Here is an 11,756-nt window from a genome sequence, read left to right as displayed (position 1 = left end):
GTACCATAATGTACTCACCACGTCCCCCTGCGTATCCCCACCATCCCCTCTATAGCTACGGGGAACCCCCCCCCTGTCGGTGTATGTATTTGACATCTGTACAAATGCGCCACTTTGAAAAAGAAAATGAAACATTGACATATCTGGAATAAACACAATTTGTGTCTTTTGTGTAGCTCGCACATTCAACACGAACCACGAACATGGTGTTTAAATTTTAGCTTTAGCCATTTTTTATTTTATTTATTTATTTCAGTTGTTAATTAATTAAAAACAATTTAAAATAAAATAAATTAACATCAAGAAATAACAACAAAACAGTATCTTGCATCTTCAAATTATTGCACATCATAGTTTACGAAAAGGAGTAGGAGGAAGTATAAACTTAGCCAATCTTACCCCCAGGGCCGGCCTCGCCACTAGGCAACACAGGCGGCCACCTAGGGTGCCATCTGCTCCCCAAAAAGAAAATAATAATTTTTAAAAGATATAATAAACATTAAACACACCCTTTACAATCACTGTACATGTGTTCTTTTAATTAGATATTAATGGTTAGAGAGATAAAACAAAATAATGTAAAAAACAGTCTCAATTTACAAGCATTTTGAAAACTGTAATGTGAATAATCAATGCAATATACTCACACTGAAACCATGCAATAATAGTTTTTTACATTAACCCATTCATCCGTTACCAATAATGTACCATATCCTGCAACTTTTTTATAATGCAAATAACAAGTGAACACCATAATGCTAATTATTTATCAACATACCTCTGAAGAATAACGTCTTTATGCTTCTTTTTAAACAGAGTTATGCTCAGGCTTTTCAAACTGACAGGAGAAAGGAGGGTGCATTAGCATTAGCATTAGCATTAGTGCCCTCTAGTGAGGGACAGACAACACTACATGTAAAGTTCTGCCCTGTAAGGCAAGTCATTAGCATCCCATTCAACCTGCAGTATTATTTTTGCAGCATGAAACTCACAAGGAAAACAATGATTATTTCAGTTTCAGATGTTTTAAACCAAATTTCTGTAATAATTTGAATTGTAAATCTATAATCTATAAATCTGGTCACAATATTGTAGTCCAGCCGACCCAAAATTAAACTTCACCGAACACCTTTGTTTTAATGATGAACTATGAGTTTACTTATTTTTAATTTATTTATTTATTAATATCTTTGCTAATTAAATACACTTTTAAGTTCAAATTAAAGGGTATAGAGGTCCCATTATAACTTAACAAATATATTTTGTTAAGTTATGTATGTATTAGGGGTGGGATGATATTCGTTGCTGAGCTCACGATAACAATACAAGACGATTTTTTTGGAAGGGGAATAAATTAATGCTATTTCATGCTATTTGACTTTAACTCTGGGCATACTAGGTAAATACTCTGGTTACGACCTTTTCAACTTAATAGGGAAATAATTAAGTATATATATATATAAAACTTCAATAAGACCGTATTTTCCTATTTAACGTTCAGAAGGGGCCAATTTTTCCTATTTAACATGCAAAAAAGGCCACTCTGCAAATAGAATGCCATTACAGACTGACAATTCATGCCAGTATAAAACTAAATCATGTCATTATATTAAAAAAATATGTATTTATAAAAAATATATATATTTTGTAGGTTAACTTTGCACAACAAGTTCTTTTCAGACATCAAACCAGAACAGTCCAGATTTAAGATGAAGACGTGTTCTTTTTCTACAATATTAGCATTTCTACATTTTCTAGCAACATTTGAGATCTTTGGACACTGACATTGTCTCCTGCAGTTGAAAAGACACTCGTTCGGGACAGATGTAGCAGAGATGGAAAGGTATGCTTCACCAACACAATATAACGATACTGTTACTGTATCTTGTCGTCACACAATTAGAAAGCACAAACCTTTAGGTATACCTTTAATTTAACACTAGCAACTAATGTTTTTTATATAATATGAGCCCATTTTTGCTTATTTTTACCTTTTTTCTGCAACTACACCAAACTTGCTATATATTTGGCCTTTTTCTTTCCATAATTTTGCTCCTTTTAATGCGTTTTTGCTACATTACTCCCATTTCTGCCACTTCTCCATCAAATTTCAATGCGTTTCTGCACATTTTTCCCACTTCCAACATATTTTTGGGACTTGCAAACCATTTCCACCACTTTTCCCAACTCATGTTGCACATGTTGATCCGTTATTGTCACTTTTAACCTCTTTTCACCATATTTTATGCTTATTTTTTTGCCAATTTAACCACATTCACGATGAGTCATGCACATTATTTGCCAGTTTAAACTATTTGTAATTTAAAAAGTAAGCATACTTTTTAAATTACATTAGCCCAACCCTCCTCCCCTGATTTCTGCCACTTTTAGGACATTATTGACACTTTGAACCCTTTTTCTGTCTATTTTTGGCCACTCTTATGTGCAACTTTTAACCAATTTCTGTGGTTTTACAAATCTAACCAACTTTTCTATCATTTTTGGTCACTTTTAACCCGTTTTTATTTCTGATTTAAAAAAAAAAAAAAAAAAAATGGATTTACATCTTTGGATGACTATATACTATGGTGTAATTCAGATAGATAAATAAATGTGGTTATAACAGATTCATAGAACAATGGACTATCATTTTGCTGACTTTATGGATGGCTCCCAAAAATCTCTCCTCTTTATAGGTGGCCCTGTTTCTTCAATGTTCATTTCTGCTTAATAAATATGATTCTCACTCCTGCACAGAATGACTGACACCAGCAAACAATCAGCAGTTTGAACTTCTGCATGCATTTTATTGCAGCTCAATGTTGAGGTTAAAGGGACAGTCTCTGGATCTTGCATATTGAGGTGCACATTCAGTTTAAATCACAGTTTCACTGATTCTGTTTTCCATTTGTGATCTGACGATTAGCCTCAGACTAGAGACGGTTTACATGTAGTGTAACTTTGTGTCAAATCACACAAATTCACATTCCAGTTCCTTTAGACTGATTAAATATTAGAGGAAATTCCAGATGTTTGGTGGTCACCCTCCAGATGATAAAAACAGACTTACTGTGAGATAAAAATGCTACAATCATCGATCAGGTGGGAGAAAAAGTACAACTTTTAGTTAAAAGCAGAAACCTGAGAGAAACCGATCAGAGGTACATGCATGTGAGAATGTCTCGTCCTAGGTGAACATGTGGCTGGATTGTTGCGTGACACGAATGAAGGTGGTCCTCCTGCTCAACTCCTTGAGTTTGGCTGCTCCGACGTAGGTGCAGGTGGAGCGGAGTCCTCCCAGCACGTCACGGATGGTGTTCTCCACGTCTCCTCTGTATGGCACCTCCACGGTTCTCCCCTCAGACGCCCTGGGGCCCAGAGGCAAAGGTACAAAGGTAAGGACTTATGGAAGAAGACCCCTCAGGGTTAGATCAGCAAAATTGAACACAATTAATATATAATTATTGATGTTAGGTGTTTGATTAAGCCAGAGATGTTCTTTATCACATGGATGGGCACAAACATGTGATTGTCTAATCCAAGGGATACAGTATCATCATTATACATTAAAGATCAAAGGGTTTTGTTTTTGTTTTGTGTGTTTTTGGAGTCATTTTGACTTTGTGTAGTTTTGTTCTGAATTTTTTTTTCTTTTCTTGCGTTCTGTGTATTTTGATTGGTATACACTGTGTATGTCATCTGAATGTTATTAATAATAGTACATGAAACTTTATTTAAAAATATGTAAATCTAATGTTGTCATTGCATCATTTTAAATGTATATAAATGTAATTAAGAAAAAATATTTTGTTTATCATTTGTTCAAATTTTATCTAAGTTTTACTGGCTTTTAACTGAGTCTATCACTTAAAATGTGCCTAAAATATTCTGTAGCAAATGTGAAATATATTTCAATCTAATCTAGAAAGTTTTTTTGTTTTTTTTTAAATTAAGGCTTTTTAACTGATGTCATTAGTTTTTTTTATACTTTTTTTTTTTTTCAAGAGTAAGAATATTAACTTTATTTAGGTATTTGTTAAAATAAAAAAATAGCATAGAAAAATGTACTCTTTGATATAGATTTTTGTTCAAAATATTTTCTGATCTTTGTGTCCATGATTCTGTAGCCTGGTGATAAGACACTTCCTTACTTTTTGTAAGAAAGTGTTTAGACCTACAGGTTGAATTAAACGTTTAATAATATGGATGGATTCCAGGTTAATGTTTCTGGTCCTAAAAATAAAAACCCATTCACGTCGACTTTTCTGACACTGATATTTAGTGTTATAATAATAGTGTTATTGCCGCTGTCGGTCTCTCTCACCTGTACTCAGCCACTCCTCCCACATATTTCTTCATGGCTGTGTCGGAGCTCATGCCGTAGAACAGCTTGTATTTCTTCCCGTTCTTCTCTATGAGTTCTCCTGTACATTGGTCGTGACCTGCCAGCATGCCTCCCATCATCACAAAGTCAGCGCCCGCACCTGGAAATGGAAGCAGGTTATTCCCTGTGGCTTTAAACCAATCAATAACGGCCTTTGATTTCTCACCAAAGGCCTTTGCTACGTCTCCAGGGCAACTGCATCCTCCATCCTACACAGAGAACACACATTAGTCTCACGATGAGGTGATTCCGACCAGGGTTGGGGTCAATAATTAATTACAATTATGACGTAATAATAATTGTAATTGTGATTGACAAAATCTGTTGCTGTTGTAATCATAATTTAATTGCAATTGCGGTCAGATAATTGACTTTGAAATTGTAATTGCCTTGGACATTTTTAAAAATAAAATGTCATTTACTTTGTAATTAAACGTTAACCTGTGGAACCATGTTCCAGTTCTATGGCTTACACATATGTAGTTAATAATTATTAAAATATGTTTCATATCAACTTTTTCCAATACCTGTCAGTTCTCTTTAGGATCATTTTAGCATTTTTTAAAAAACATTTAAATCAAGGGGTATATTGACAGAAAAACAGCTCAAACCAAAAATAATAATACCCATATTTTCATGGATAAGGAAGCCTAACAAATACCAAGAGATGAAAAACAAACTGGATGATAGATTACATTTTTTCCCTATTTTTGGTCCATTTTTGCAAGTTCTTTTTGACACTTCAATACAATTTTTGTCCTTTTTTTATTTTTTGGGCCACTTTTCATCCAAATAAGCTACATTTTCCCCAATAATTACCACTTGTTGTCATTTTCCCTACATTTTGTGTTGCGCATTTTTGCCCTTTTTCACTATTGTTTGCCCATTTAAGCTAGCCTTTAACTTTACATACTGTACCACTTGGTTCCTCAAAACTGACCAGTTATCATAAGAGATGCTAACAGAAAGCTAACACAATTATAAAAGCCTCTGTGATTCTAAACTTTAGAAATTGAAAATGTAATTGTAATTTACTTTTAAGGGGAAAATAATAATTGTAATTTCAGTTGTGATTGGAAAAAAATGCCGGTCACCGTAATCATAATTGAGTTGTAATTGAACATGGATAATTGAAGACGTAATTGTAATTGACCCCAGCCCTGATTCTGACGTGTACCAAACTGCTCACAGAGATGATGTGTCCTTTGAGGCCGTGGGCGGAGTCTGCACACTCTATAACAGCACTGAGCTGAGGGTAACCCACACCGGTCTTAATCCTTGTCGTACACACTGATCCTGCAACAGATGATCAATCTCTTACTTCTCCACAATTCAAAGATTTCATTTGTGCATTATTTATTATTTGGTAACACTTTATTTGAAGTTTTGTACACAGTATAAGGCTGACATTATGCTGTCATCATTATGACATGACACCTGTCATTAGCATGTTTAAGGTGTCATGAAGGCTGTCGTTAAGTGTTGTTTGTTACCCGAGCCCAAAAAATGCCAACATAGCTGCCAAGGTTGACATAATTTTGAAAATGACACAGCGAACGACAGCCTCCAATGATACCTTGTTCATGCTAATGACACCTTGTTCATGCTAATGACAGGTGTCATGTCATAATAATGACATAATGCATAATGCAGGGGTGGACTGGGACTAAAATGCAGCCCTGGCATTTTCTATCCAGACCAGTCCACTACATTATCAGTGACACCACGTAGAAGCCGTTATGAAGTCAGTGATGCTCAAAACCTTAAAAGGGGGAAACTTTTTATCCCCTTTTTCCTTTGGCCCTTTTGCAACTTCCTTTGTCCCAATTTTGCCCTTTTTAGCTTCCTTTCGTCAATAAATATCCCTTGTCTTCCTACTTTTTCTCAATTTTTGCAAGTGCTTTTGACACTTGAATCCAATTTCTGTCTTTTCTTTAAATTTTTTGGCCCCTTTTCATCCAAATAACCTAACTTTTGCCCAATAAATACCACTTGTTTCCATATTTCCCTACATTTTGCTTCTTTGTGTTCCACAATGTTGCCCTTTTTCACTATTGTTTGCCACATTTTACTCATTTAAGCTACCCTTTGACTTTACATACCACCTGGTTCCTCTTTATTTGTCCATTTTTTTGGCCACTCTTGACAGCTTTTGGCTCATTTTAGTCACTTTTCACTCTTTTCTTGCCACTTTTGGACCATTTTTGGCCACATGCTAACATGTCTGCCTCCACTCGCTCGTCAAAAAAAAAAAAAAAAAAAACATAGCGGAGCGAACCGACCTACTTCGAGTCAACGGCCCACCGGGACGATTCCTGGTATGCCAGATGGCCAGTCCACCCCTGGCATAATGTCAGCCTTATGTGTACCCCTTCAAATAAAGTGTTACAATGTTTTGCTTCTATGTTTGACTATACCTGGCCCGATTCCCACTTTAATGATGTCAGCACCAGAAAGAATGAGTTCCTCCACCATCTCTCCTGTCACCACATTACCAGCCTGCAGACACATACACACACATACACACACCACATTAACACACTCGCTCCAGTGTCTGTCATAGTGTTGGCATGTTTATCTCTTACCATGATTGTGTGTTGGGGAAACTTTCCCCTCACTGACTTGACGAACTCCACAAAATACTCAGAATAGCCATTGGCAACATCCAGGCAGATGTATTTGAGGGCAGGAACGGCTTCCACAATGGAACAGAGCTTCTCGAAATCTGCGTTGCTGCTCCCAGAGCTTGCAGCTAAATGCTTGGTGGGAAAAAAAACCCCAAAAAGCACCATGAGGCACGGATAAAGACATAGGGGATCAGATTGAGCCTGCGAAACAACTACACACTTACCTCTAAACATTCTGGGTGACTTGCAGCAAAGTTCTTCCAGTCTTCAACAGAGTAGTGTTTGTGAATAGCAGTGAAGAGAGTGTGCTGAAAAAAAATATATAAAGGTTTCAAGAGATTGGTTTTCTTCCAACAAATAGCTCTGTCACTATTGTAAGCACACACCTTTTCCCTCTGTTCACTCTTATCTGTATAGTATCTGACCTTTGAAATGTTTTCCCTTTATATTCTCTCAACATTTGTCTCTTCAGTGAGACAGCAGATTTCACTCCTCTACACAATAGTAGCAGCTCATTATACCTACAGCATGACTCAAATACCTTCTCTTTTGTCCTCCATTTTACTGTCCTCCCTAACTCCCTTACCTGTGTTATCCCCCATTTCTTTTTGTATCTTTCCCACTAATAAAGTTAAGCTAACACTTTTTTAGTGAGGGATGGTGACGGTCACAATTATGCATTATATCAGTGGTTCACAGACCTTTTTGGCCCAAGTACCTGCTTTCTCTTATTTCTGAATTCAAGTACCCCCTTTTACCGACTACAACATTTTGCTTAGAAAACTATTTAAAAACTACTATAAAACATAATGATGGAATGATTGAGAATCTCATTTTGTAAATAAGTGGAAAGAAACAGTGTTTAGTGCAGTGGTTCCCAACATGTTTTTGGATCGTGACCCCATTTTGATATTAATAATTTTGGGCTACTCCAAATATATATATATATATATTTTTATCATGTTTAAACTCATTTTTTTTTTAATTTAATTTTAGTTGAACTAGATTCACAAAGTGAAAGTATTGAAATACAGTTGTTTAAGATTGTGTTTATTTTTCAGAAATTTCAGGTGACCCCAGTTAAACACTAGGTGACTCCATATGGGGTGCCGACCCCAAGGTTGAAAAATGCTGATTTAGTGGCTTCTGAATATATTTTTTTTTTATCACTTTCATCATCTCATGCCCGTAGTGGGCTCAAGACTGACACTTCATTTATTAATTTTCCACTCTATCTTTCAAGTACCCCCTGTAGTACCACCGCGTACCCCTCGGGACATGTAGCCCATTTAAGAAACACTCAAACCAAAAATATAAATACGTATATTTTCATGGATAAGGAAGCCTAAAAAGGTAACCAAGAGATGAAAAACAAATTGGATGATAGATTTATTTAGTTCTTTTTGACACTGTACTACAGTTTTTGTCTTTGTTTTTATTTTTTGGGCCACTTTTCATCCAAATATGCTACATTTTCACCAATAAATAATGAATTTAAGAAACACTGCATTAGAATAAACTTAGACATTCACAAACATTGTTAAATTGACTAAATTATTAAAATCAAGTCATTCATGAGGTCATAAATCACATTGTCTTGTTCAGACTCACTTTGCTGAGGACCTGTGCCATCTCAAACGTCCCTGTGGTGTCCATGTTGGCTGCGATGATGGGGATGCCATTGTACGTGTGTTTGGAATTGCGGAATGTAAAGGTCCTCTGAAGGTCCACCTGAGGGTGAGCAGTAGCACGTGTTACAGCAGAGCAAGGAGCTCACATTCAGACATTGTGCACTTCTCACAGTGCTGCACTATCAACTGGTTATGGAACAAATCAATATGGGTGTACAATATAATAAACAAATATTAAAAATTAAATACAATATTACAATATTACAATATACCCCTGCTGACCTACTTGGGGGCGTAGCTTTAGACGAAGTGCTGATAGGATCAAATCATTTAATTAAGAAAAAATATCATTTATAAATGTCAGTCTAGTTTTTTTAAAATGTAGTTTAGTCAACAAAATTAACTGTAGTAGACTACACTTTAAAGTGACATATTAATACAAATTGTGAAAATGGAAATAAAAATGGCAAAAGCTGAAACAGAACGTTTAATTATGCCTATTTTCTCTTTTTTTTTGTCTTTGAAAAGAGCTCCAAAATTTAGTATGCAGTAACTGGAGGCAGTGAGGCACAAACTCACTGCAGCAAATCAATATGGGTTGTACTACTTGGTCCTGTGCAAAAATGCTGAGTCAGGACTTAGTGTTTATAGACACTGTGGTTCACGCACGCATCTACTGGGAGCTGGGGTTGGATTTGTAGCACCGTGATATCTGTGGGATGCCTGGAATGTAGTTTACACACACACACACACACACACACACACACAGTCCTATTTTTGAACAGGTTTTCTGAGAAATCTGCATCTCATGTTGCTCGCCACCTCCCACTAATTCACCTTCCTACTGTCGAGGTACGACTACACAGTTGACTCATTATTACCTTCACACTGAGTCAGAATATTGTATGTCTCAAATTCAGTGACACACAGAGAAGGTTAAGAAGTTTTATAACAACACAGTATATCTTAGAGACCTATTAGGGCCCTATCTTCCAGGCCGATTACTCCGCTCTCAGTTTGCTGGTCTTCTGGAAGTTCCTAACATGTCCATAAGTAGAACAAGAGGCAGAACGTTCAGCTCCCAGGCTCCTCGCCTTTGGAACCAACTCCCAGTCTCAGTATGGGAGGCTGCTACTCTCTCCACCTTTAAAGCTAAACTCAAAACCTACTTATATGCTGAAGCATATACCGTATAATAGCATTAACTTAACCGATAGAACGGACATGGACTCGAACTTAAACGATTGCATTTACAGTCCTTGGAGTTGCTGTTAAATGTCATATAAACGGGAAAAGATTTAAATTCTGATGTAGCTGGTTATGATTTACATAAACAGGACTGAATAATAACATAACCTAACCACTAGAGCGGACATGGGCTCGTCTGTGAATGGTCCCATTTACAGACCTTGGAGTCGCTGTTAGCTTACCAATAAATGAGAAGAGATTCATTACCTTTATAATAAGTGCTGACTAGGCCACTGGGAGTGAGGCCCAAGCCAGGCTGACTTGATAATACTGTATCATGTTTTTCTGCAGTCAGTGCCTTCTCCCTTCTTCGCTCTTCTCTCTCTGCTCTGTTTCAGGTGTCGTGAAGCTGATGATGCAGTTCCTGATCTGTGGGCGCCACAAATGGCTGCTCCGGTGTGTTGATGTGTCTTCTTTCACTGCAACTACCAAGTCAAATTCCTCGTATTGTTCTAAACTGTACCTGGTCAATAAAGCTGATCCTGATCTGTGGTTCACGGCTCAACTAGTCTATTACACTCTGATGTTCTATCTCTCTATCCTGTTCTGTTGGTCCTTCTGTCCACTAACCCCAACCAGTCAAAGCAGAAGGCTGCCACCTCTGAACCTGGTTCTGCTGGAGATTTCTTCCTGTTAAAAGGGAGTTGTTTCTTCCCACTGTCGCTAAATACTTGTTCATGTGGGTCTTTTTGGGATTTTTCTTTTTTTATTAGGAATTTTAGATTTTGAAAAGCACATTGAGATGACTTTGTTGTAAATTGTGCTATACAAATAAAGTTGAATTGAATTGAATTGAATTAACATTAAACATACAGTTAAGTAACATCACACAATGAGACAAACATTAAACTGACTGATGACAGAAAACATGATACTACATATACTATTTACAATAAATAAAAAAAAACAACAATCAGTTAAAAGAGCCCAAGAAAAAAGTACTATATTATCTATGGGTGTATGACTGCTTTGTTTTCAACCAATTTTTGAGAATTGCTTTGAAGGTTGGGGAACTGCCACAGTTTCTAATGTTTTCTGGAATTTTGTGCCTCTGATAGACACGACTATTTTGCTAAATGTATCTATAGATCACTGTTTATTCATTTTAGTTGTTCATTTTTAATCCTAACTCTGTATTTTGTATGTTTCTTTCCATATTCTAAAATAACTTTGTGTATCTGCTCTCGGCCTAGCAGGCTGTCTTTGTTTTTGTCACCTTTAGAAGGTCACTGTGCACGTGTGAACACCTGATGACTCACTTTTACCAATCAGTAAAGGTAAAGTGTTACAATGTGAGACATTCTCTACTGTTAAAGCTGCTCTGAGTGTTTTTATTTCTTGTTTTTAGCCTTTACTTAAAATAAGAGGGAAGTAAAGTAAAGCTTCCCACACATGCATTATGTATGTTTGATGTTTTCACACCGTGGTGCTTCTTCTTATTCTGAATATATAGGAGAGGAAAGTGAGTACAGTCCCCCTGAGGCTTCAACACTGACCTCTGAGCGGCTCTTCAGGCTGCTCCTCTTGGGTCTGAAAAGGACATCCTTGAAGTCCAGCTTGAGATCTGCATCCACACGAGGCATCTTGGATGGCCACAAAACAGATAAACAGGAGAATGAGGATGAGGAGAATCCCCTGTGGAAAACTGAAACAGCAGCAGCAGCAGAGGTGGTCGTTCCACCCAAGACCCAACCACCAAACCCGAGCCTGCAGGCGGCCAGTGTATTTATAGCAAAGGGGGGTCCAGCCCAGCTCTGGCCTCCATCACTTTATTTGGGCCTGGATTCTCACACCTCCTCCTCCTCCTCCTCCTCCTCCAGCCTCGCTCTCCTCCAGAATCAAATCCTTCCCCTCCCTTTTCCCCTG

The 11,756-nt window shown here is 37.0% G+C and overlaps 1 protein-coding gene across 1 annotated transcript; it reads right to left on the bottom strand.

Annotated features, from left to right (window-relative positions):
* Positions 1-2,779: 2,779 nt before the first annotated feature.
* Positions 2,780-11,756, bottom strand: gmpr (guanosine monophosphate reductase). Its single transcript, XM_028461970.1, has 9 exons — positions 11,387-11,756; positions 8,623-8,742; positions 7,236-7,319; positions 6,970-7,143; positions 6,802-6,883; positions 5,574-5,680; positions 4,551-4,593; positions 4,325-4,484; positions 2,780-3,368 (listed from the first exon to the last, which is right to left on the bottom strand). The coding sequence occupies exons 1-9, from the start codon at positions 11,471-11,473 to the stop codon at positions 3,188-3,190; spliced, it is 1,038 nt and encodes a 345-aa protein (XP_028317771.1). The 5' UTR covers positions 11,474-11,756; the 3' UTR covers positions 2,780-3,187.

This window comes from Gouania willdenowi, chromosome 11 (genome assembly GCF_900634775.1).
Source record: "Gouania willdenowi chromosome 11, fGouWil2.1, whole genome shotgun sequence".
Lineage (NCBI taxonomy): Eukaryota > Metazoa > Chordata > Actinopteri > Blenniiformes > Gobiesocidae > Gouania > Gouania willdenowi.
This window is presented reverse-complemented; position numbering and strand designations above follow the sequence as displayed.